At 38.0% G+C, this 26,957-nt stretch overlaps 3 protein-coding genes across 4 annotated transcripts; 1 reads left to right on the top strand and 2 right to left on the bottom strand.

Annotated features, from left to right (window-relative positions):
* Positions 1 to 6,206: 6,206 nt before the first annotated feature.
* On the top strand, positions 6,207 to 10,909 carry cdh26.2 (cadherin 26, tandem duplicate 2). Its single transcript, XM_034087733.1, has 15 exons — positions 6,207 to 6,257; positions 6,367 to 6,511; positions 6,610 to 6,779; positions 6,930 to 7,061; positions 7,155 to 7,337; positions 7,728 to 8,041; positions 8,136 to 8,278; positions 8,366 to 8,590; positions 8,691 to 8,918; positions 9,061 to 9,185; positions 9,318 to 9,380; positions 9,510 to 9,563; positions 9,857 to 9,901; positions 10,086 to 10,157; positions 10,250 to 10,909. Exons 1-15 carry the CDS (start codon positions 6,207 to 6,209, stop codon positions 10,469 to 10,471), a joined length of 2,172 nt encoding a protein of 723 aa, XP_033943624.1. The 3' UTR covers positions 10,472 to 10,909.
* A 4,423-nt stretch (positions 10,910 to 15,332) lies between these two features.
* On the bottom strand, positions 15,333 to 18,078 carry mtg2 (mitochondrial ribosome-associated GTPase 2). The gene is made up of 6 exons (XM_034087360.2): positions 17,543 to 18,078; positions 16,861 to 17,008; positions 16,498 to 16,613; positions 16,177 to 16,395; positions 15,941 to 16,079; positions 15,333 to 15,827 (listed from the first exon to the last, which is right to left on the bottom strand). The coding sequence occupies exons 1-6, from the start codon at positions 17,783 to 17,785 to the stop codon at positions 15,433 to 15,435; spliced, it is 1,260 nt and encodes a 419-aa protein (XP_033943251.1). The 5' UTR covers positions 17,786 to 18,078; the 3' UTR covers positions 15,333 to 15,432.
* A 615-nt stretch (positions 18,079 to 18,693) lies between these two features.
* On the bottom strand, positions 18,694 to 26,687 carry LOC117449026 (calcium-responsive transactivator-like). 2 transcript variants are annotated; one of them, XM_034086362.2, is made up of 10 exons: positions 26,454 to 26,687; positions 25,733 to 25,809; positions 25,556 to 25,640; positions 25,100 to 25,232; positions 24,506 to 24,742; positions 23,306 to 23,470; positions 21,211 to 21,303; positions 20,940 to 21,059; positions 20,727 to 20,854; positions 18,694 to 20,396 (listed from the first exon to the last, which is right to left on the bottom strand). In XM_034086362.2, exons 2-10 carry the CDS (start codon positions 25,807 to 25,809, stop codon positions 20,370 to 20,372), a joined length of 1,065 nt encoding a protein of 354 aa, XP_033942253.1. In that variant the 5' UTR covers positions 26,454 to 26,687; the 3' UTR covers positions 18,694 to 20,369. The 2 variants fall into 2 exon arrangements, with proteins under 2 accessions (XP_033942253.1, XP_033942252.1); XM_034086361.2 differs by having other exon boundaries at positions 26,601 to 26,687.
* Positions 26,688 to 26,957: the final 270 nt, after the last annotated feature.

The following is a 26,957-nucleotide window of genomic DNA, read 5'->3' as shown; positions in this document are numbered from 1 at the left end:
ACACTTAAATACATTGTTTCAGTAGTTGATACATTGAGAATGTATATTATAGCAAAATGTCTGTCATGCTTCATTGTAAAATAAAGGCGTCCAGAGTTCCAGCTAAGTTACTGACGTGTCATGCTATCATCTCTTTTGTTTTGTTTTCGGCGGTTAGTTATAAAAACACTCCTGATTCCCATTCACACCCACAGGTGCAATGTGTGCCAGATACTTTCCCTAAAGATTTTTTTTCACATCTCAAAGTATCTAGACTGTCAGTTCAAATTGTCCTCAGGTGAAAAGGTAGTTGTAAATTAGGTTATAACATTCCTCTGTATAGCCAGCACATCCAAGAAATACCAGGTGCTTTTGTAAAACCAGTGTAGTTATGTTGTATAGTATGCCATTACATTTGTGATCAGTCAGCATATTTCTAATGTTATTACAATGAGCACACACACAGATGTTGTGCTCGGACGAAGATACACAATGAATTATTATGTTGATGTACTGAAAATATATAAAGCCCATTGTTAGGACTGACGATCACTATTGGACACATGATGGAAGTGGGTAATAATTCAATGTGACTCAAAGTCAACTGTCGAAAGGAACAACACTTTATTTGAAACTGAATGAATGCAGCCTTGATATAACCGTGGCACTCTGGGGCTGAAATTACATTTGAATTTTGTAATCTGACCTTTAATTTGATATCTTATCCCTATCAACCCAAAAATGTAAATACATTGTTTGTTTTTTTAATAAAGAAAAGTGATGTGTCAAATCTTATTTAACCACATGTCGTAATGCATGTTTTTATTTATAACACTTAAAGCTAGCTTTGCCTCTCAGCCTCATACTACGCACCATAAAACCACTGCAGTAAAAGTAACATCTAAAATACTTTTAAAAATATCTTATTCCAGGAACTGATTTCAAAGGACAAGTCTAAACTAGAAGTCAGTTGTTATAAAAGTGCACACAAAACTCACACACACACACACACACACACACACACACACACACACACACACACACACACACACACACACACACACACACACACACACATTTCTAAAGTATTTTATTTTTTCATGAGATGTAATTTCATCACAGATTCCAGTGAAAATATTTGGATCTGTCATGCTTCATTGTAAAATAAAAGCGTCCAGAGTTCCAGCTAAGTTACTGACGTGTCATGCTATCATCTCTTTTGTTTTGTTTTCGGCGGTTAGTTATAAAAAACACTCCTGATTCCCATTCAAATTAGGTTATAACATTCCTCTGTATAGCCAGCACATCCAAGAAATACCAGGTGCTTTTGTAAAACCAGTGTAGTTATGTTGTATAGTATGCCATTACATTTGTGATCAGTCAGCATATTTCTAATGTTATTACAATGAGCACACACACAGATGTTGTGCTCGGACGAAGATACACAATGAATTATTATGTTGATGTACTGAAAATATATAAAGCCCATTGTTAGGACTGACGATCACTATTGGACACATGATGGAAGTGGGTAATAATTCAATGTGACTCAAAGTCAACTGTCGAAAGGAACAACACTTTATTTGAAACTGAATGAATGCAGCCTTGATATAACCGTGGCACTCTGGGGCTGAAATTACATTTGAATTTTGTAATCTGACCTTTAATTTGATATCTTATCCCTATCAACCCAAAAATGTAAATACATTGTTTGTTTTTTTAATAAAGAAAAGTGATGTGTCAAATCTTATTTAACCACATGTCGTAATGCATGTTTTTATTTATAACACTTAAAGCTAGCTTTGCCTCTCAGCCTCATACTACGCACCATAAAACCACTGCAGTAAAAGTAACATCTAAAATACTTTTAAAAATATCTTATTCCAGGAACTGATTTCAAAGGACAAGTCTAAACTAGAAGTCAGTTGTTATAAAAGTGCACACAAAACTCACACACACACACACACACACACACACACACACACACACACACACACACACACACACACACACACACACACACACACACACACACACACACACACACACACACACACACACACACACACACACACACACACACACATTTCTAAAGTATTTTATTTTTTCATGAGATGTAATTTCATCACAGATTCCAGTGAAAATATTTGGATCTGTCATGCTTCATTGTAAAATAAGAGCGTCCAGAGTTCCAGCTAAGTTACTGACGTGTCATGCTATCATCTCTTTTGTTTTGTTTTCGGCGGTTAGTTATAAAAAACACTCCTGATTCCCATTCAAATTAGGTTATAACATTCCTCTGTATAGCCAGCACATCCAAGAAATACCAGGTGCTTTTGTAAAACCAGTGTAGTTATGTTGTATAGTATGCCATTACATTTGTGATCAGTCAGCATATTTCTAATGTTATTACAATGAGCACACACACAGATGTTGTGCTCGGACGAAGATACACAATGAATTATTATGTTGATGTACTGAAAATATATAAAGCCCATTGTTAGGACTGACGATCACTATTGGACACATGATGGAAGTGGGTAATAATTCAATGTGACTCAAAGTCAACTGTCGAAAGGAACAACACTTTATTTGAAACTGAATGAATGCAGCCTTGATATAACCGTGGCACTCTGGGGCTGAAATTACATTTGAATTTTGTAATCTGACCTTTAATTTGATATCTTATCCCTATCAACCCAAAAATGTAAATACATTGTTTGTTTTTTTAATAAAGAAAAGTGATGTGTCAAATCTTATTTAACCACATGTCGTAATGCATGTTTTTATTTATAACACTTAAAGCTAGCTTTGCCTCTCAGCCTCATACTACGCACCATAAAACCACTGCAGTAAAAGTAACATCTAAAATACTTTTTAAAATATCTTATTCCAGGAACTGATTTCAAAGGACAAGTCTAAACTAGAAGTCAGTTGTTATAAAAGTGCACACAAAACTCTCTCACACACACACACACACACACACACACACACACACACACACACACACACACACACACACACACACACACACACACACACACACACACACACACACACACACACACACACACACACACACACATTTCTAAAGTATTTTATTTTTTCATGAGATGTAATTTCATCACAGATTCCAGTGAAAATATTTGGATCTGTCATGCTTCATTGTAAAATAAAAGCGTCCAGAGTTCCAGCTAAGTTACTGACGTGTCATGCTATCATCTCTTTTGTTTTGTTTTCGGCGGTTAGTTATAAAAAACACTCCTGATTCCCATTCAAATTAGGTTATAACATTCCTCTGTATAGCCAGCACATCCAAGAAATACCAGGTGCTTTTGTAAAACCAGTGTAGTTATGTTGTATAGTATGCCATTACATTTGTGATCAGTCAGCATATTTCTAATGTTATTACAATGAGCACACACACAGATGTTGTGCTCGGACGAAGATACACAATGAATTATTATGTTGATGTACTGAAAATATATAAAGCCCATTGTTAGGACTGACGATCACTATTGGACACATGATGGAAGTGGGTAATAATTCAATGTGACTCAAAGTCAACTGTCGAAAGGAACAACACTTTATTTGAAACTGAATGAATGCAGCCTTGATATAACCGTGGCACTCTGGGGCTGAAATTACATTTGAATTTTGTAATCTGACCTTTAATTTGATATCTTATCCCTATCAACCCAAAAATGTAAATACATTGTTTGTTTTTTTAATAAAGAAAAGTGATGTGTCAAATCTTATTTAACCACATGTCGTAATGCATGTTTTTATTTATAACACTTAAAGCTAGCTTTGCCTCTCAGCCTCATACTACGCACCATAAAACCACTGCAGTAAAAGTAACATCTAAAATACTTTTTAAAATATCTTATTCCAGGAACTGATTTCAAAGGACAAGTCTAAACTAGAAGTCAGTTGTTATAAAAGTGCACACAAAACTCTCTCACACACACACACACACACACACACACACACACACACACACACACACACACACACACACACACACACACACACACACACACACACACACACACACACACACACACACACACACACACACACACACACACACACACACACACACACACACACACACACACAGGTGCAATGTGTGCCAGATACTCTCCCTAAAGATTTTTTTTCACATCTCAAAGTATCTAGACTGTCAGTTCAAATTGTCCTCAGGTGAAAAGGTAGTTGTAAATTAGGTTATAACATTACTCTGTATAGCCAGCACATCCAAGAAATACCAAGTCTAAACTAGAAGTCAGTTGTTATAAAAGTGCACACAAACTCACACACACACACACACACACACACACACACACACACACACACACACACACACACACACACACACACACACACACACACACACACAATGGCATCGATTATTGTACACTATAATGAAATAAACAGATACATAAAATAAAGTCACGCATTATGAAATCATCTACAATCAAATTACATTTATATAATCATGTTCAAAATCATTTTATTACTCAGGTCATTATAACATCTTATAAAATCTTCCCATTTACATTCAAAATGACATAGTTAACAAGGAGCAGTGAAATCTAAGCAAGAGTCAATGGTGTAACTGTGTCCGTCTCGTCCTGCCTGGCAAAGACCCAGTGATAAAGGGTTGCATATTATAGAAAATGTTTAAACAGGAAAAATATATAACATTAATTTAATACATTGCCACAAGTACTGCATTTACAATATATTTTGTTTTCATAGAGATATGAATGTCAACAGTTTGGGTCTCCATAGTGGTTATCAAGCTAACTGCCTTTAGAGTATTATGAAATCCTAGTTATTTTTTAAATGAAAACATGTAGTTATTTAGATGTGCTTTCTGTTACATAGTTTAAACATTTATTTTATTTGTGTGTTTGCACCACTGTAAAGCACTTTGTAAGGTTGCTATAGGAAAGAAGCTATTTAAATAAAAATGATGAAAATGATTACATGGTTACATCAACAGTGTAAAGGTATAGTAACATAATAACTATTATCACATATCTCTAACAAAAGTGTTACAGACCAAATATATACTATGCATTTTAGACACACACACACACACACACACACACACACACACACACACACACACACACACACACACACACACACACACACACACGCACACACACACACACACACGCACACGCACACATTGTGTACACACCCAGCTGCTTTTAAATTTCTTAGATTCCAGGCTGGACAGGTTCATGTGTATTATTACACAGGCCCCGCCCCCTCTCAGGTAGGCTGCTGCCATGAGTTGCATTTAAACTGTAATCCAGGTGCATCCCAGCGTTAGTCTAAAAACCAAGGGATTAACAACACACAATCTCAATTTGCGATGGAGATAACACGCCCTGGGCTGTTCTTGATACTGGTAAGAATGTATCTTTTGCATTATTTCTGGACAGATTGGTTGAGAATATTTCAGACAATTATTACTTGATACTTACTTAAACCTTTGATTCCAGCATGATGGGCTGCCTTTATAAACATTCACTGTTTGTAAATATATATAACCAAGCGTTACACTTTTAATTTATATGACAATATGATCAAAATGATACAGATATAATGTGGCTGGTTATCCAAAAACAGATTATTTAAAATTAAGTCAGTTTGTAAATGACAAATCAAATATTTATAAATATTTTAAAAGTCAATGCTGATGGCACTGGTTAATTCTGCTAATATTATAGATTATTGATAGAATATAGAGCAGTGCTTTAACGAGTGTTGTGTGTATAAATTAATTGACTTATTTAACAATGTGTTAAGAGTTGTATGTGCTAGTAATCACAATCATGAATATACAAAATAATCCAAAATGTACTTAATCTTATGTAATGTAATGTTTTTCTCTAGTGTTTGCTAGTCCATAGTTCATCTTTAAAAATTCTGAAGCGCCAAAAAAGAAACTGGATTATTGATTCCTTTACTATTCGAGAAGACCATGAAGGAGGTTTCCCATACGAGCTGGGCCTGGTGTGTATTTACCGAGAGTCATAATAAGTGGAAATGAATGGTATAGGTATGACAAGATCCCACCGTTCACGACTGTGCTGTTTTACTCCCTGCAGCTCCAGGTTGAAAATAAATTCACCTTTTTCAAGATACATGGTCAGGGTGTGGAAGAAGAACCCAAAAACATCTTAAAAATCAACGAAAATACAGGAATGCTTACTGTCCATGGCCCCGTCGACTACGAGAAGTTCAGAGTTTTAAAGGTTAGAAGGAATTTACTACATTTGCATTGTTTAAATTATCTCCTGGATGTGAGTTTGTGTGCCCTTGAAAGCATTTCATTATGTCACAATTTGTGCTATTGCATTACAGCTAACCCTTCAGGTCTATGATCAAGAAAAAAAGGAAATAGACACACAGCTTGGAGTTGAGATATTAATAATCGACGCAAATGACAACCCTCCAATATTTGAGCCTGATCGGTATGAGGTTTCCATAGAAGAGTCAACACCACAAGGTAACTTGTTTGTCGCTTCTCAATCTGCAATCTTCACATATTATGAACACATATTATACAAACTAAAACAAACTAATGCTTTCTTTTGATACTGCCAGGCACTGAATTCACTATCATCAAAGCAAACGACGACGACAGCACTGAGAACAACAGATTATTTGATTTCAAAATAATCTCAGTAATTCCTGACCCGTTTGACCTGGAGTTCTACCTAACGCAATTCGAATCAACTGCAACGGTTTCATTTAAAGGATGTCTGGACCATGAGGTGAGGAAACTCATTGCATAATTTGATAATTAATAAATCACAAATATAAAAAAAAGGTTAATCTTGGAACTTTTATCTTCTTACATTTGAAGGTTATCGCTAAATTATAATATATTTAATAATAATTGTTGGGTGTTTTGAACTGATCAGAAAGCCGATGCCTACATCATTAAAGTGGAGGCCAAAGACCGTGGAGAAGAAGTTCAGCTCTCCAGCTTCGCCACCATCATTATCAACATAGAAGATGGAAATAACCATCGACCTGTGATAACAGGACAATCAGTGAGCCATTACTTCTTTAATTCACCTTGATAAGAATATGGTTATAATACAACGGTACATTTTCACAAATAAAGTTTTATTTTCCTTTCCCAGGGTTCAGGGAGAGTGAAAGAAGGGGAGGAAAATGTTCTTGTTAAACGTCTGCAAGTTACAGACCGAGACACCAAAGGCACATCGGCCTGGAGGGCCAAATATCAAATCAAAGAAGACGAAAACAGGAACTTCAAAATCACTACTGATCCTGAGACAAATGAAGGACTGCTGTATGTAGAAAAGGTATCTTTTGTGTGATTATCCTGATTTTTTATGAAAGACAGACGACACTTTTTTATTAGCACAGATAAAGTAACCGGTATCCAGTAGTTTTTCCATGTGGTAAGGTATTCAACATCCAACATATTAGGCTCTATCATTGATAAATCACTTTTGATCACACTAAGCAGTAACATTACATTCTGAGTATGCTGCTGTGCCTTTAATTGCCCTTAGTTGATGAGATGAACTGCAGCAGTGCTAACAAAGAGAGTGAAACCTCTAGAAATTCTTACTATTTGTTGGTCTTGTTTTTGAAGAAATTGACAACTACAGTATCAGTGACAAACTTTATGGCTGTCAGGTGACATGGCCTGCATTTCAAAAATTCCTTTACTTTTTTCTTTTTAACAGCCTCTGGACTATGAAGAAAGTCATGAAAAACACCTGAATATCAGTGTACAGAATGAAGCGCCGTATTACTCATGCAAGGTGGAAAGAAGAAGCACCACTGGTCTTTGGAAAGTCAACACTATTGGCAGTAACACACTAACTCTGTCCACTACCAAAGTGATAGTGATTGTGGAGGATGTCAATGATCCTCCAATCTTTGACATGACTAACAAACACGTTACGGTGGCGGAAAATACCAAGGCGGGGCTCTATCTGGCGACATTTGCAGCTACAGATCCTGATCCTGATCCTGATTCCAGTGCCAGCACAATTGTGTAAATTATTAATTTACTAGTTGTCGTACCGTCTCACGTGACTACAATTATTTGGTCAACAAATAACTCGCAAAGGCCTGATTGTGTGTTTCAGATACACAAAAGGAGACGACCCAGCTGATTGGGTAACAGTGGACCCCAAGACTGGAAATATAACCACAACCAAGATAATCGACAGAGAGTCCCACTTTGTGAAAGACAATACGTATAAGGTCACAACATATGCTGCTGACAATGGTATGACCTTCAGGAATATTTATATTGTGTTTGTTCTTATTTAAAATGTCTTCACTAATGAAAATGCACATGTGTTTTGGTCACCAGGTCTTCCTCCAATGACAGGCACTGCAACCCTCAACATCCATATTACCGATGAAAACGACAATGTGCCACAGTTGACTGAGACAACATTGGACATTTGCCAATCTGATGGACTCTCTCAGGCCAACATCACTGCCTTCGACCTTGATCAAGACCACTTTGGTGGACCTTTCTCCTTCAAGCTCCAGGAAAAAGAGAAGGGCAAGTGGAAGATTGACCCTACACAAGGTTAGAAAATAACGACAGTTTTGAAAATAAACCTCTATATCCTTTCTGAACCGAAAGGCTAAATGAATTGACAATATAAAAATGAATGTTTTATGTACAGGGTATACAACCAAACTGGTGAAGGAGCGCACAGTTCATTCTGGAGAGTATGATTTGGTGCTGAAGGTATCTGGCTTCCAGGGCGAGGAAGCAGTTTACAACCTGTCAGTTATTGTGTGTAACTGTGTTGACATAACGAAGCCAAATTGCCGCATCCGCAAAGCTAAGAGCTCCGGAGTAGGAGGAGGAGCGCTTGGGATCATATTTCTTAGCATGCTACTGCTTTCAGGTAAGAAATGTCTCTGAAATTGTCAACAATATGTAAAGATTCCCTTTAGTTCAAACGGGGAAGAAAAATATTTCACAGTAAAGTCATTTAGGACATAAACGTATATACGTTGATCTGTATGTGTGTGGTCTTTGTCTCCCAGCTGTGCTACTCTTGGTTCTTCTGCTGAAGTGTAAGACTGAGCACAAACCAATGCCAGATAATAATGATTCAGGTTCAGGACATCTGATAACGAGTAACATTGAGAAGCCCGGAACTGATTGCAACGTAAATAATTTTTTTGCATAATAAACCTGAACTTTATTACGTCCCCTCATACTTCAGTGATGTACAAACTTTAATTATGGAACAATAACTGTAACTTGTTGCAAAGAAAAAACGTTTTTTAACTTTCAACAGGTGGAATTGGTTTACCGTCGCAAAGACATCAAATTACCAAGAAGGCCTTCAAAGAGAAAGCCAGTAAGTGAAGAACAAGCATACATACATTTAATAACAGGCTTATGAAACACTTTTGTTGTTATATTCATGACAAATTAACACTAATTATTTTCATTTGTTAACTTGACTTGAATTTGTTTTTTTTTGCAGTCAATAGGCATAGGCCAGCATGTCACAAACCAGCAATGGGACCATTTCTACAGGGTACAGACATTTATTATTATTATTATTATTATTATTAAAGGATGTATCCCAGAGTCAATAAATACGGAAAGACCAAAACCAGCAACGAAGTGCCATAGAACTCCATTGTTACTATTAAAAATGCATCAAATGAGCTTGGGGCTTAAAGTCACTCACTCACACACTCTTGGTTTTAGTCATTTCATTTTTGTTGACAACCAGAACAAATAGCCAGCCCTTTGTTGTGTAATGAAAAATGGATAATGGATTGATAATAACAATTATCATAAATTGACATGGTTTTTTATTTCCAGTTGAAAATGGAGCAAAGATATCAACGTTGGTGTTCTTGGCAGGAGGTACTATTATTATTGTTATTATTGTTATTATTGTTATTATTATTATTATTATTATTATAAAGTAGTAGTAGTTGTGGAATTATTAAGAATGTAACTGAGTCGAGACATGTTCCGTGAAATATTCCATTATTTATATCTGATGTTATTCAGAACTGAAATCACATGATTTACTTCTGATTTCCAGGCTTGGGCTCGCCACGCAGATCAAGAGATTAGTGTGATGCGACATACAATGATACTCAAAGTACTACAAGATGTAAGAAATGAATTGAATCAATTGTTTAAAGTTCTTGACATTGTGTTTCTTTTCAATAATGTTTTCTCCCCTTTGTCTTCTGTACTCTGTAGAAGCTGTATGCCCTCAGCGCACCAGAAGAGGAGCTGGGTGATTATGATCCTCATAATTACACTGAGGAGGGAGACGAAAAACACAACTTTGATCTTGATGCCATCTTCATCCCTGATATTCCATTTGACCCAGAACTTGACCTGGACCTGGATTTCAGGTTTGATACTCTGGCCTCAATCTGCCTCTCGAGTAAGAGACCATGCCTACAGTACAAAACCTGAGCCTCAACGTTTTGAGAAGCAACAAAGTTTCAAGTGGAAAGTCTAAAATGAACACTCCATCATACCTGATTTTTTTTTATCAAGTTAGTAGTCCTAAATAATAATTGTAACCATATGTTTGGAGGGGCAAAAAGGAAAACTGTTACAATTATTGTGGGATTGGACAGAATTGGCTGATTTTGTGAAATAAGGTTTGTATAACTTCATTGTTTACAACAGGAGCTTTCTTAACTAATATTATTTTGGGATTTTAAAATGATTACCTTTTTGTTCTTTTCATACAAGCGATACAACTCTTCGAATAAATGAGGATAACAGTGGGATTTTAATGTACTATTATAATACAGGAGACTATATCTCAGGAGGTTATGAAAGCTCTTAAAGCAATGGTTGAATATATGAGAATTTAGAGCAGATACAACATGCAGTGCATGCAGTGCAGGGATAATGGCAGCCTGATATTTATTTTTCAGAAATGTTTTGTTTGTTTAGCCTTTAAACTTGTAGTTCCTTCAATTTATTTTTGTATAATATGCTAAACCTTACCTGATCAGATGTTTAATGTGATTAGTGTGTTGAAATACAAAAATAAAAATATATCAGTTTTACTGCTATAGAGACCAACTTTCACCCTACACGACTTTCTGTCTACCAATGTTGTGCTACTTGTTTTCAGGAGCCTCAAATCTGGAATAATATACAATTTACAGCAAAGCCTACAAATGTCAGGAACTTTTCATCTACAGATTGCTTTGGTCTGGCTTTACTCTTCACTGATTCAGCGCGCGTTTTAAACGGGCGAATAGTGGCACTTTAGGCTTTCGATACGCACCCCCCGCTGACACGCGAGAGTGAGAGGTGACAAGGGGAGCACGTCTGTAACCCGACACCGTTGCAATGAATCGACGACCAATCACGGCTTTGATACGGCCACTAGTGCAGGTGAAGAGATGTCGGTGAAAAGACAGTTTCAGTCCGGCGCAAGCAAGAGGGAAAAAAACAAAACTAGAGCATCACTCGAAGGTGGGTTATTGTATGAGTCAAATGTACAACTTGCGAATGTTGTATAAGTCAAATTGCCAATTGCCATATTAAAACATCAGCTGCAATTCACGACATGAACAGGTCTCTGCAGAGCATATAGGCTAATGGAGATGCAGTTATTTCCAGCATTCTTTATTTAACATTCATTCAAGTATGTTATCAATCAATCAATCAATCAATCAATCAATCAATCAATCAATCAATCAATCAATCAATGTTTATTTATATAGCCCAATATCACAAATGTTACATTTGTCTCAGTGGTCTTCAGAGTGTGTACAGAATATCAGTATGACAATACGACACCCTCTGTCCTTGTCCGTTATGCCTTTTATCTGCTAATGTACAGGAGGAAGAGTGATAAACTGTCTGTCTAGTTGGCTTACATAACAGTTAAAGTTTACAGCCTAAAAAACATGGAGCATTTTTCCCCTTTTATACATTTTTATGTCAATTTGCACATTTCATGGTGATGCTCAGCCTCTCCCCTTAACTCCTAACAGTCATCATCATGTCAACCACAACACAGACAAATACTGATAGAAATGTGTGTGCAGTTGTTGATACATTTCTGACAGAGGGAACTACATTTGAATACAGATTTAAGAAATATCAGTTTTTGAGCATGTCATAAGCATGTTTTGTCTTGACTATTCTATATTATAATAAAATAATATAGTATTTATATTATTGAATTTATTATGATTATTTTTATTATTATTATTAGTAGAAGTAGTTTATTTGCATTAATTATATTTTAATCTTTTTGAGGCTATTTGGCAGGAAATGCAGACATATTCACCTGTAAACGCATACTGAACGACATACATTCACTTTTACCATTTACCTCACTGTATAAAAAATTAACTGTGTTGATAATAATAATAAACAGGAATTATATTTGCAAAGTAGCCTACTTTCTTTGTTTCCAAAAAAATAGTTTTCACTCCTGTCGGTTGGGGGGGGGGGGGGGGGGGGGGGGGGGCTCATCTCACAATGACGCTTGGGGCCCCAAGTTGGCCAGGGGCGGCCCTGCACCTATATGTGCCTAATCATTACAGTCCACACTGTTTCCAGACTGTGATGCTGTTGAAGGGAGTCTCATAGGATTACTGCCTATTTCTCACTCTCCTCATCATTGTTTTTCACACATGCCTAGCAAAAGAGAGAGTGGGATCAGATTTCATAATTTAAAGCCACACCCAGAAGAACAAGATAATCAGCATTCAGCTCTTTCAAGTTAAGAGGGCTGTCATGCTGTTTAATGTGCAAACAAAGCAGTCATGTAAGTTCGACCAAAAGAAAAGATGTGACACAACATCCTTTAAGACAACATCAGGACGTCCTGCTTTTAAAAAAGCAAGAGACCTCAACCGTAGCTGGTATATAATGAAGCTTTTACCTCTTATGTGTTTTTATTCTCCAACGTTGCTATTCAGTAACCTTCCCCTCCATCCTCCTTAAAGGTGGGGTAGGTAAGTTTCAGAAACCGGCTCGAGATACACTTTTTGTTATATTCCATGGAATGCTCTTAACATCCCGATAGCAATGAATATCTTAAGTGCTTTGACAAATAATCCATAAAAAAATGCCATCTGTAGAAGCCGTAATACTGTAAAAAGTACTACCTGCCTGTCAGCCTTCCATCGGGGCACAAACTTATCTCGTGCCCTCATTGGTCGTGTGCGCGTTTGTGTGTTGGAGGAGGGGCTCTATAAGGAAGTGGCAGATTTTCTCCGGTTGTGTATTTTCAAATTCTAGCGATCTCGAGCCGGTTTCTCAAATGTATCTACCCCACCTTTAAGTCTGACTGCTTTGTCTCAGCTCTTCTATCCACTCTCATTTATTATTTCAGTTCTTCAATACACATTTTAACCAGATTGCATTGATGTACAGGGCCTTAAAGAAAATCATGTTATTTAGGTGGATTTTGGAGGGATTGTATTATTTGATGTACCCAGCATGTCTACCACTTTGAAAATGCAACACATTTTTTTAAATTGTGAAACAAACAGGAAATAATAACAAAAATAAATAAAAAATCTGTGTGCATAAGTAATAACCACAAAACGCCAATAACCTGTGAAGCCACATTGTACAGCAATTAAAGGTGCAAGCTTCTTTTGTACGTCTCCATAAGCTTGGCACATCTATCCAACAAGATTTTTTTGCATACGTCTTTTCATAACCATTATTTAAGTCATACCACATATACTCAATCGGATTGAAGTTTGACTAGACTCCCAAGACACAAAATGTTTCATCTTAACTCCATTGTTGTATTAGCGGTATGCTTTCGGTCATTGTGAACCTCCGTCCCAGCCTCAAATCTCTTAAAGTCATCATTCCTTTAATTCTGACAAGTTTCCCAGTCGCTGCCAATGAACAACATGCTTCACTGTGGGGAGGGTGTTCTAAGGGTAATAAGTGATATTGGGTTTGTGCTAGACAAAGCGTTTTCCCTGATGGCCAAACATTTTTCATATGACCAGAGTACTTTTCCAAGTAAACATCCAAAATACAAATGAGTTTTCTTATTTTCTTCTCATCAATATACATGTACAGTTCTCTGCCACTCGTAGAGCATTAAGTTGTCCTATGGACAGATACTCTGATCTCTGCCTGGCCAATACTTCCCCACAGCTTTATCCTTTGGGACCTTCTTTTTCTCAATGCAGTTTGCATGTTTGGTGCCTAAATACAGATAACATATACAGATGATGTAGCTGTAAGAGCTAATGTGACACTTAGATTGCACACAGGTGGACTTTAGTTAAACAATGATTTAATTCTGAGGGTCATTGTTGGGACTTCAAAGTCGGTGAATAATGATTATTACTTTTAAGTTTTACATTTACATTTACTGGGCTTCATTTTTTCATCTTTGTGGTCTATATTGTGTTATTGAAATAAAATCCATATTCAATTGTTTCAAATGACAAGTTGTAATGCAACAAATATAAAAAACACCAAGGAGGGCACTGAATATTTTTGCAAGGCACTGAAATAATTCCTTTTTGGGGAAACAATGTTTTAATTTCTCTGAGTTCTATATTAATGCATAGTACAACGTCAAAATACAAAGTATCTTTACCCTATGTGGTTCTTTTTAAAACAAATTCCGGTTTTACTGGCAACGACATAATACATTGCCGAAAGCATTTTTATCTTTATACACACATTACTAAAGGACTGCTGGCAAATTAAATACACGTCTGCACCCTTTTGATTGTGTGGGCTGATAATCAATTTAAGAGCAGCGGCAGCCCACCAATGTCATCATGTAGACTCGACAGAGTATTATTTGCTAAAAGGTTCAATAAAAAAAATCATAGAAAGTTGTTTAAAAGGGTGTAAGATGCATGCCCTCTGCTGGTATATTTAGGAATTACGTTGTCATTGACAAGCTTCAACACAGGCAAAAAGTTAGAGCATCAAGTAAAATGGAAAAACATGTATCTGTATCTTCTTTGTCGAGTACTCTATACTTGTGGTTTCGTAATGACTGAGAAAATGACCAGATTATGTAAATGACATGGTGCTTTCAAGTCAACTGAACTCAGTTTTCCTGTTTGTTTCTCATAATCATTTCTAAGCACACACTCATCCGATCATAGACTGAATTTGTATAACTTGTTTTAGCAGGCTGACCCTAGACAGGCATTTGTTAATACTAACATTTAACAGTGTACTGGCTTCTCTAGTTTTAATACTTTATTGTGTAGCATATAGCTGCTATATCTTTCCAGAAAATATAAATAAAGTATGTACTTATCAAAGAGCAGCAAGTAATTGACAAACTAACACAGACATTGAATTATGTTTCATTTATGTGTTTATTAAGCAATTTAAAAACATTCCATGTCTTCAAGTATAAATAATATATATCGTGAAAATATCAGACAGACTCATTTTTACTACCATCTTTTGGGTTTCTCTTCCCCACTACCTTCTCCTTGGAGATATCCGTCATACAGCTCTCTGAGGTGGAGGATGAGCTCTTCTGTGTTTTGTCCTGTGAGCGCCGACACAGGGATGACCAGCTGGGAGACGTGGCTCTTTAGAGTCTGTAGCTTCTCCCGGGCCTCAGGAAGGTCAATTTTGTTGGCTATGATGACCTGAGGACGCAGGGACAGACCCGGCTCATACTGGTCCAGTTCATAACGCAAGTGCACGAGCTGGGTCCAGGGCTCTGGGGAAGACAGGTCCAAAACATAGAGTAGGAAACGACAGCGCTCTATGTGGCGCAGAAAAGAAATGCCAAGGCCTCGATTCAGATGGGCTCCTCGAATGATGCCTGGGATGTCAGCAACTACACAGGACAAGGGTAAAAGTGCAGCATATATATTACACTGAAGAATAAGCTAAATCTTATTAAATCCTTTCTACAGTGTTTTAAAAAAACGAATATTAATCACTCTCTACCTGCAACTTGCTCATGATCCCTGTAATTGACAATTCCTACATGCGGGTTGAGTGTTGTAAAAGGGTAAGCAGCCACAGCAGGCCTGGCGTTGGAGATGGCTCTCAGCAATGATGATTTTCCAGCATTCGGAAAGCCCACCTGATGGGATAAAGATGTTTCAAATATCAGTTCATTACATTTTTAGAGTTGAAAAACAACATTAGTTCAAATTCAAACATTAGCAGCTTTTCCTCACCAGTCCAGCATGGGCCATGGTGCGGAGCTCCAGCTGAAGGACCCTCTCCTGGCCCATCATTCCTCGGGTTGCCGTCATTGGTGCACGATTCTCATTGGACAGAAAGAACCGATTCCCCTTCCCACCAATTCCCCCAAATACAGCCAGATACTCCTGGCCGTGCTCCGAAAGGTCGGCCTGTGCCTCTCCTTCTTCCTTTACCACGGTGCCCACAGGTACCTTAATAATAGGAAACATCATCAATGGTTAGACAGTGGGCTTATCGTAGAAAAGTCTTCTTAAATTACATTCATAACTGACATGTCAAATAGATGGACTCACAGAAATATAGTATGAGCTCCCGTTCTTGCCATAGCAGTTCTTGCTGCCACCTGGTTGCCCATCTTCTCCCTTGTATATCGGAACTACTTGTGCCAATGATTTGACAAACTTGTCCGCTGAAAGTACATAAAAAAAGAAATGAATGACAGAAACAAGTTTGGGCATGATGAAGAATAGACCAAGCTTTATGAGTGATATAGCGTTGATGATGACAATGATTTGAACAATGTTCCAGCCAGCAGAGTGGGTAGGCCTGAATTGTAAAATAATTAATATTTTGTCTGGAGACAGAATGTGATAATTGTAGAGAATACATGGCAAATATAATAGTGTCTCGTGCCTGGAACCACACACCAAACTTACCCTTCATAATGATGCTTCCCCCATCTCCTCCATTCCCTCCATCTGGTCCCCCCCACTCTTTCCGCGGCTCACTGTGAAAGCTGGAGACTCCTCTGCCACCAGAGCCAGCCATCAGCTTCACACGCCGATGGTCTACAAAACAACGGGTCTGTGGGCCAGATAAAAAAAATACTTAAGAGTGTAATCCAAACTGTGATTCATCAACAGCACACTAGCATTAATTACAGACAATATTTCTCTGTTTGTAATGTTTTAACAAGGATTGTTTAACAATGCTGATCGTCATAGAGAATGAACCTATGACTGGATATAATTAACACCTGTCCATGATAGAGGTTTCTTTTATAATCATCTAGTGAGACATGTAGTAGAGATTAAGGCATTTGATATCCGATATATTCCTGTGATGTAATTGTTTTGGATTTCAACATTTAAATATTCCCATCTGTGTCTTCATTCACACATTTTACAAGAAGACAGGTTGAGGAAATGATCCAACTTCAGGAAAATATGTTTTGTTTTGGCTACTTGAGGGACAAATAACATTTCACATGTGATAGTGGACAGACTCCATCCATGCCTTTGAAATAACTGTTCATTTATCTCAGTTTGTATCACTATTGTAGGTTAATTTAAATCCCTAGGTTGTGAACAATGTATACCATTAGACTCAAACACATACCAGCTTCTTTTCAGACAGCTCTCTCTTCTTCGGCTGGCCTCTGACTTTGGCGCACAGCGAACAGGAGGAGCTGACATCTCTGGAGCCAGCGGTGACTTTCTGCCTCACCGCTGCGGATACTGGTAAACTGTGACTTAACAAGCTAACCTTTTTACTTCTCACCTCTTTTCCTAATATGTATCCTACAAATATTTCCGGAGAAAGAAGTCTAGGGCTTTTAAGTCTTGACAGCGTCGCCAACATTGTACCATTCAACAGACAGATATCAATACTAAAGAAGTGTTGGCTAACGACGGTTTCACAAAGTCACCACGTTTTGCCTCAATACACAGCACTCACAGCAGAACAATTGTTCATTCTGCCAGAGTATCCGGCTTACCACTGGCTACGTTATACAGTTAATTCCCGATCGATTTACATTATTTCATAATCGTTCTGGTACGTCTAATAACTACAACATGCTTATACTGAGTACGCTACTGGCACCTACGGAACCCGTGAAGGGACAGTTTGTTTACGCGATTGTGAAATACCGTTCCCTTTTGCTGATGCGATTCAGCCCTATAACGCCACCTTCTGTGCTGGAGTGAGTGTGAGTTATGGTAGGCAGGAAGAAAATGAAAGAAAACAAGTGGATATTGTCAGTGCTACAGAACTAGCCTTCGCCAGTGTACATGAAACATACTTGTATACAAGTGTATACTTCATAAATGTCTTTAATTTCAATATTTTAAAGGTAATCTGTTTTTTTGCATCTCTTTTGTTTTATTGCAAAATACAAACAAATAAAGAACTAAAATGAAATAATTATTCAAATAATTATATAATTTTTAACTCGTGTCTCTTTCATTTAATATTAGCAGAGGTTTCTCGGTGACGGAAAAGTGTAAATAATAATAATAATATCAAAAGGTGAATGTCAGTTTATTTTTATATAACAAACAGTAACAAAAGACAGCAGAAAAGATCAGGCAATGCAGACTTACAATAGATAAGAACATAACATTCATATTTGGATTATGCGCATCACACTTCGCTCTCACTGTTTTCCTCTCTGTCACACACACACACACACACACACACACACACACACACCACACACACACACACACACACACACACACACACACACACACACACACACACACACACACACACACACACACACACACACACACACACACACACACACACACACACACACACACACACACACACACACACACACACACACACACACAAAAAAGGCGTACCGCACATTCAACCACATCAGTGCATACACATTACATTGAACTACAAAAGACTTGCCATACATGTTCAGTTCACATACAAATGAAAAACACTGATACAAATTCATTGTAGTATAAGCCTGTGATTGTCCCTGTTGAGTTGCAGCTACATAGTTATTTAGCTGTTTGACAGCCAGGTTTCTCCCATTCTTGAATAACCCTGCAACTATTACGTTATTTTACCCCTCTGAGATAAGTTGAGTTACTACAGAATATACTGCAATGAACCATAAAAACCCTGTTACTTGTTTTTCCATCTAATACAAAATATATTAATAAAAGTGCTCACTGGAAAAAGTATGTTGAAGTAGTAAGTTTTATGTTTGTGATAAAGTTCACATCTGTCCAAAAAGTCATATGATTACGGAAATAATGTTCTTAAATATGACATGTGAGTTGAAACCTGCAACATAACATTAGACAAACCAGACCTTTGACATCAAAGATTTTCAAAATATAATGCAAATAATTTATTAAAGTATAAAAAGCAACCTCAACATGACTAACTGTCTGAGTGTATTGCACTTTTTAAAGTAGAGGTGCAGGATGTGTTACCATTCTGTTCCTGTGTTACTTTGGCTTTTTGAGGATTAGTTAAAAAGAGCCTGAATTGCACAACAATACAAAACAGCAGACAATACCTACACTGTCACTGCAAAAATAAAGTGCAGACAAAGTGGCAATGTGTTTTTATGTAAAATCATTAATGATTGGCATCACACTAACTCTAAACTCCGCAATACAATACAATAACTGTAGTCTGTTTAGAGGAATGCCACCCAAAATAAATACCAAAACTACTGCCACAAATCTGTATGACTATCATGGATACTTATACACACCTTTTGGATCAGTTGGGTAACTACTGTGTCGAATACCTCAGAAAGACATAAGTATAGAGTGAAAACACATAATGTTAGACCACACAGCAACACATCACAGTTGGACTAACAGACAAACTCCCTGATCAAGTCAGGTTTAAGGACCAACGTTTTCACCTTCATAAAATTCATTTCCTTTAGCAGGAGATAAAACAGCGTCTTAACTAGGAATTAAAGCAAGAGCTGCACTTAATCTTTAAGATAAATATCAACGAACAATTCATTCAAGGCTAATCAGTTTTTTTTTTTACCACAGTCTCAAAAGCCTGCTTTGTGCACCAAACTAATCAATAAAAAGAGGCTTGTTAAATACAATAAACATTAAAAGACACGTGAAAGGCATAGACAGCAAAATAATAGAATTATACAGGCGATTGGCTGCAGCTCGTCGAATTTCCTTACTGCTACTTTTAGTACCCTATTTAATCCATATACAAGGTTCAAATGGACTACCTTGTTTTTACGACCACTGTAGGGAGCAAAACGGATGAAGAAAGCATCACATTTGACTAGAGTTTGTATTCTTGGCTAGAAAGATGATTAATGAGAGAATAATTAATCTGATGCAGCCAGATCTCCTGATCCGGCTGAGCAAGCGACACCCTGTAGAACCGTTTCTTTTTTCACTCTCTTTTAACAGAAAAATAAGGTGGAACCTCATTGCTGATAATTTCCATACTGACCCTGCAACGAAAAAAATGATTCATACAGAGATTAGAAAGCATGTCATACATTGTGTTGTTCACTTTCTCTTTGCCTTTCTGTAATTAATGAGACACAAAACGATATTCAAGCTACACAGTAATTTCTACATGCATTAGCTTTACTCATGTTTTAAAGTTGATAAAATAGTTGAATTTAAAAGGAAACACTGTTTTTGTTGTTTAATAATAAAACATTTACTGTGAACTTCCATCCAAAATACTTTATTTTATGATTTATACATATTTTCCCATATGTTAACTGGGTATTAGTCAGTGTTGCAATGACAAGATCTGATCTAAGTCTATGTACCTGTTCGTAGGTATAGGGCCTCTGTGTCTGGGCTCCAGGGCTTCCCTGGGAGGAGCGGTAGGAGCTGTACTGTTGGCTTTGACCCTGCTGATACTGAGAATACTGCGAGGATCCACCTTGGCCAGGACCTGTAGCAAAGGGGTAATCAATTAAATTATTCATTGTTTGTGTGTGTTTAAATGCACACATTATGGTTGTATGGGTTGTTCTAACCGTATCCCTGTGGCTGTCCGCTGTAGCCTTGTTGAGAGGAGTACTGCTGCTGGCTATACGGCTGCTGCTGACCAGAGCCCTGCTGATACTGAGCCTGCTGTTGACTGTATTGAGAGTTTCCTGGAGGCATACAAAAGGTGTTGGTAATTTATTTTTTCATATGGATTGGGACTCATTTGGTTAGACACATTTAGACAATTTAAGTTTGGGAGAGTGGAGGGAAATACATCTTGAAAGCATGGTTTAAAATGACAGAATGAACGACTGCTACCTCCTTCATAGTAATGCTGTGAAGATTCATCAAAGGATCTGTCGTAGCCTTGCTCCCCATAGGAAGACTGTTGATACGAGTACTCCCCATGACCTGTAGAGAAAACTGTTCAACACATGCAAAAACTCCTGTGCAAAGGCAAAACCCACTTACATAGAGGCAGGAAATTATTACTCGCAGATTGAGGCCAAAACATTTATAATACATGTGCAACGACAAAAATCCAAGCACAGACAACATTTTCAACGCTTCTCGCTTCAATATTCACAAAGCACAAAGGAACGCCCTGGAGGAAGTGTGTGCTTTGTTCTCAACACACTGTTATGGCACTTTCTGAATTCTGAAGTTTCGGCACACCAACGGGGACAGTATGGACACAGACACACTGGGGGAAAACAGATTTGAGACCAATGTCAGGCTTTTGCATTTTTTTGCAATACTTTCCAACTCCCAAAGCAAGGGTAAAGACTGTGACTGAGAGGACGCGCTGAAGCACCAGCACTGCAGTAAATCTGGCTCAGGTATGTAGATAAGTGCTTGAACTACAATGTAGCTTTGTGTATTTGAAAGCTGTGTGTATGAAGTTTATGGATGTGCATGATTACCATCAGGGTAATATTGCCGGTTTATGGGCTTGCTGGAGCTCTGAGTGTGTCCATACTGCTCTCCGTAGATCTCTTCTTGTCCCATGTACTGCCATGCAGGTCCTGCACCATGATTTGCTAAACAGTCGGCTGGACCAATTGGGTGCTGAGTTGGAGACGGGCTGTGACAGGATATTTAAGCACTTTAGTTCTCTGTGAATTAAGAATAACTTAAGATCATAACAGACATTATGGCCAGCTTTCTTGGAAATACTTTAGTTATGAGGCTATTATGGGTAGATCAAAATCAAGTGAATTAATATGACCATATACATACACTCTATGTACTGCAGGATAATGGTTATTATCAGTGGTTTCTTAAACGAAAGAAGCTATAACGTGCCAACCCAATTTTAGGAGGCAATAATTAAAGAGGGGAGAGATTACAATGAATAATTATATGACAAATTTAAATGATATGTAATTTAAGAGGAGAGAATGAGGATTAGAAAATGAGGATTGGGGAAAGGCAGTTCACAGGGAGAATCTGATCTCTGCTTGGTGGTGGTGTGCAGAAACGCCAGATTCCAATCTTTCCTTTTCCTTTTCATCAAACAAAGTCAGAGAAACCAACCTAACAAAAACCCTCTTGAAGATGCATCAGAACCACGGACAAGATAAATGCCTTGAAAACCACAACTGGCCGAAATGTTTCCAAATACAGTGATGAGTTGTAACAACTAACTATTTCTATAGTCAAAATAATTACAGATGTGACCCAGAGCCCAGGGATAACAGAATGGCCCTGGCAACGCCACCACAACCAAGCAGCTAAACTATGGAGACCTCAACTCCAAACAAACTCTTCCCCCAGTCATGCAAGGATAATGTACCAGGGTGAATGAGGACAATCTATCATGGTCGTTGCCCTGGAAACAGTATCACATTCTTTTTATAGCATATCAGTTACTATGTGCCAAGTATACACCCTTCAAAAGACATAACAGAACAGGGTGGAGCTATTATTAGACACATGCTGACGCAGCAAAAGTTAAGTGATTCACAAGAACTTAAAGGTGGGGTAGGTAATTCACTTCAGAAATACTTTTTGTTATATTCCATGGAATGCTCTAACATCCCGATAGCAATTAATACATTAAATGCTTTGACAATAAATACATTACAAAATGTCATCTGTGGAAGCCGTGGCGCTGTAAAAAGCACGACGGCCTACCTGCCTGTCAGCCCTGTATTTTCAAATTCTAGCGCACTCGAGCTGGTTTCTCCATTCTTACCTACCCTACCTTTAATTTGACACAAATCACAATTCCTGTAGGCTTCTTATAGTTGAAGGAATCTAGGCATCTAGAGCCTCAATGAATGGAAACCTGTTGACAATTTCAGTCCTAACTATCCCAAGGTACAGTCACACATCCATTCATATGTCTTTAAGCACTCAAACTAACCAATTTCAATGTCAAACCGGCAAGAGGAAGTCTTACACCACCTACCTTGCTGTGAAGAACGGTAGGATCCCATTGGTCTCTGAGACATCATGCTGTTTCCTTGACTGCTCTGACCCATCATACCCATGGCCTGCTGTCCCTGATAGTGTTGGCCCCCAGCTTGGGCTGAGGAGTAGTGTGGAGTGGCAGACTGTTGCTGCATCATGGAGACTGTGAAGGAGGTGTGATTATGGGGGGGGGTAAATAAACACAGACACATTCAAGGAATATACCTGCAAGAGCATTTAACAGCATTGGCAGAAATGTCCATGATTAAACAAATGAACAAATGTAGAAGGAGTTCCATCAGAGCAAAGGGAAAAGCCAAAAACGGTCTAAAGCAGTCAGGGGTCTCTTAAAGAACAACATTCTTTGAAGAGATGCTTTCAAGATGCGGCTCAGAAGTAGGCGATGCAAACAAAGTTAATGAAGTCAGTGCATAAACATAAATATCCACACAGACATCCAGGGAGAGAAGGGCTGTATCTCCGGGTCAGGAGTTGGAGATTGGCAGGGTAAAAGCCTGGAGCAGAAGGAAGAAGGCAGGAAACCTCTTCGATGAACTGAATGTGTTTGCCTATTTTGATGGTAGAGATAAACTAGGCGAGAATTTGCAGATTGATGAGCGCAGATAAACATGTAAACAATTTAATGTTTTGGCAAGATCAATGTGCGTTTGTCATGAATACATTTAGAGGTAGTTTAGAAATCATCCCACTCACACTGAACACTTGGAAGGCATTACTTTCAGCAATCCCTTTTTTCTGAGTGCTACATTTTCGAACATACCTAATGATAAAAAAAACAATAACTAATGGGACTTCTTGCACCATAACTATAAAGTTAATGATAATCAAGTCTGAAGTGTTTTTGAGTGTTAAAATCCTAAGCCTGAATGTATTAACCTAACCTACTGTCCTACCTCTTTTCTTTTTTTCGCTGCTTTTAATTGAACTATTGATATCTTAGACTGCACTGTAACTTTTATCCATGTATTTTTTCTTTTAATGTTTATTTTATTAGCTTTTCTTTTTAATGACTGATTTGAAATGCCATTTTCTTAATGTTTTTCATTTTTTGTAAAGCACTTTGAATTGCCTTGTGTTGAAAAGTGCTATATAAATAAACTTGCCTTTCCTTACTGTAGCCCTCTTCCCATAGAAATACACCAAATCTCCTGATAAGGCTGCACTATACCTGGCTCACCTTGGTTAGACTGCAAGTTGAGGTTGCTGCGGGAGGAGGAAGAGGAGGCTGAGGGTGTGGAGGAAGAAGAGGAGGAAGAGCCATAGCCAGACCCAGGACCCTGGATCATGCTGCCCTGGGAAGAGGGCGCAGAGTGGCTGTAACCAGAGGTCGGGGCCGAGCTACCGTAGCTGCTGGCTGGCTGGCTGAGAGATGCGGAGGGAATGGCCGACTGCTGTATGGGGGCATGGCTGGGGCCTGACGACACACACGCACAGTCAGAGCAGCCAGCACATTCCCATGCGGGGCCATATCGTGTTAACCACGGGCCCACATTCAGTTCATCTTTACAGGAATCTTTTAAGGATTACTGATTTATTTAAAAATGTATTGGTCACAAAAAGAAGAAAAAAAGCTGCAAATAAATCTGACTGTCAGACCATGAGATAACATCATAACATATTTGCAGGCAACAACGACAAGCCACACTGTGATGGACAAAATCTGCAGACAAACATGCAGCCAATTCAGGATCAAACAACCATGAAAGAGGGGGGAACACGATGAAAGAGAAGGTGTGCAAACCAAGTGTGGGTTAGTGTCGAAAAATCTCACCATTGCTCATCTGACTCTGCATCATTGATGTGGGTGGATGTCCCGATGCCATGTTGTCATTGAGGTTGCTTGGAGCATGTCCCATACTTTGGCCCATCCCTCCAGAGACCAAAGACATATTGGTAGCGGGAGGCTAGAAATAAAAAAATAATGCTCCATTTGTTTTCCCCTTGAGAAAAGTATTTTTCCTAATTGATGTCCTTAATTTCCTTATGCCTTATTTTATATAAACTCGTGTCTACTAAATGTACAATTTTGTTAAAAATCATTATCAGTGGACAAATTGCATGAACATGCATGGATGTTTACCTCTTGATTGTCTACCCACAAATGTATGATCACATATTCATTAATTATTGATATTTGAAAAATTGAGAATATGTGATGGATGGTAAGAGCATAATCAATCTGATGGAGATGGGAAAATATATTGTTTCTTCCTCTTGGAGGACTCACTGCAGGTAGTAGTGTCTGCATGTTCTGATTCGAATCCGCTATTGTGGCCAAATAAACCAGATTTCTGTGCAGGATCTGCTGATACCTGTCAAATTGGAAAACAAAACATAGCTTTATTTACTGACTTGTATTACAATTATACGGCATCAGTCAGGAGTACAAAAAAAGAACACTCACTGTGTGCATTCAGCTGTCTTGCCTTTGCTTTGGTAATCCATTATGCATTGTATTAAATGATTGTTTTCATCCAGCATCTTCAGGAGACAAAACAACTTCAGCTGACAGTAAAAGTCACAATGTATGGCAAATTATACACTGAAAGATGGCCTCAGACATTTCAGTAATGTCCTAACTTCAACAAGCCTTCTTTCTGGGTCAGTTTTTACATTTTTACTCATAACGGGGCCAAATATGGAAGCAATTCCTCACAGTCTTTTTTTAGGACCTTGTTTGAAAGTCCCTGTGTTGAAGATTGGTTGTGCAGTGTTACAAAAAAGGCTTCAGTCAGGTAGCCTATAAAAGCAGCAGCAGCAGTCTCAGGAGGCTATATGGCTCATGTTTGTCCAATGTAGCTCGGTTTTCATCATACAATGTCTATTTCCAGCTGATTGTTATATTTTGCAACAAAGCAGGGGTCCATAAAAACAGTTCAACCTTTCGCCACGCTGTCTGACAATAAACGGGCACCCATATAGGCTACCTTGATCAGGTGTTGTGCTTTAAAATGATTAGAAACACGTAACACCATTTGAAGCTGATGATTTATGATAAAAGTAAAACATTTTGGTCATTTGTCAGAAAAAAAAGCAGAGATTGACAGCATCACACAGAATCAGCTCCAGTGATGAGCATAAGCGATCGCCTACATCAGCACCGTGTCTTTGTTATAGGTACGCACCTTCAATTGATTGTCACGTTACAATACCAGTTGCCATTTCTTCAGATATTCACTACAGGCTACTTTCTCTGCACTGGCGGACCGCAACCTCCCATCCAGACTAGAATATGTTATCACAGGCGCCACGACGCACTTAAAGAGGTTTACCTTTTGAATTGTTTGCTGTGTCACCTCCCCTTTACTCCTGGGGCGCGCCGAGGAAAACGCCACCGACATTTTGTCATATGGAAAATAAAAGCGCTTATTTTATTCTAATATTTGTTATCTTGAGCGCAGCCCTCTATTTGGGTACATTTTTGTCCATTACCACCAGGAAATGGGGGTATATTGACAATAACAAATCTCTGTCATGAAGGGAGGAAAATAAGAAAACAGTGGATTTCTCTGAATGTAATTCGACACACGATTTTACTGACAGCTATGTATAGTTTGCAATAAACATTATACAGAAAATAAACTGATAGTAAATAGTGGAACATCACCCTCCCTCAGTTTTTGGTATAA

Source organism: Pseudochaenichthys georgianus, chromosome 7 (assembly GCF_902827115.2).
Source record: "Pseudochaenichthys georgianus chromosome 7, fPseGeo1.2, whole genome shotgun sequence".
Taxonomy (NCBI): Eukaryota; Metazoa; Chordata; class Actinopteri; order Perciformes; family Channichthyidae; genus Pseudochaenichthys; species Pseudochaenichthys georgianus.
The sequence above is the reverse complement of the archived record's forward strand: the minus strand, read 5'-3'. Positions and strand labels throughout refer to the sequence as shown.

Bases quoted from the DNA above. Each gene is read 5' to 3' on its own strand.
- cdh26.2 (XM_034087733.1), top strand. From the start codon at position 6,207: ATGCTTACTGTCCATGGCCCCGTCGACTACGAGAAGTTCAGAGTTTTA. The intron at 7,062-7,154 runs GTGAGCCATTAC...TTCCTTTCCCAG, and splicing joins CTGTGATAACAGGACAATCA to GGTTCAGGGAGAGTGAAAGA. The intron at 9,381-9,509 runs GTAAGTGAAGAA...TTTTTTTTGCAG, and splicing joins GGCCTTCAAAGAGAAAGCCA to TCAATAGGCATAGGCCAGCA.
- mtg2 (XM_034087360.2), bottom strand. From the start codon at position 17,785: ATGTTGGCGACGCTGTCAAGACTTAAAAGCCCTAGACTTCTTTCTCCG. The intron at 16,396-16,497 runs GTGAGTCCATCT...CCTATTATTAAG, and splicing joins GGAGCTCATACTATATTTCT to GTACCTGTGGGCACCGTGGT. The intron at 15,828-15,940 runs GTAGAGAGTGAT...TGTCCTGTGTAG, and splicing joins GGATCATGAGCAAGTTGCAG to TTGCTGACATCCCAGGCATC.
- LOC117449026 (XM_034086361.2), bottom strand. From the start codon at position 26,669: ATGTCGGTGGCGTTTTCCTCGGCGCGCCCCAGGAGTAAAGGGGAGGTG. The intron at 24,743-25,099 runs GTGAGATTTTTC...GTGTGTCGTCAG, and splicing joins GCAGAGTCAGATGAGCAATG to GCCCCAGCCATGCCCCCATA. The intron at 20,855-20,939 runs GTTAGAACAACC...CCTTTGCTACAG, and splicing joins CGGACAGCCACAGGGATACG to GTCCTGGCCAAGGTGGATCC.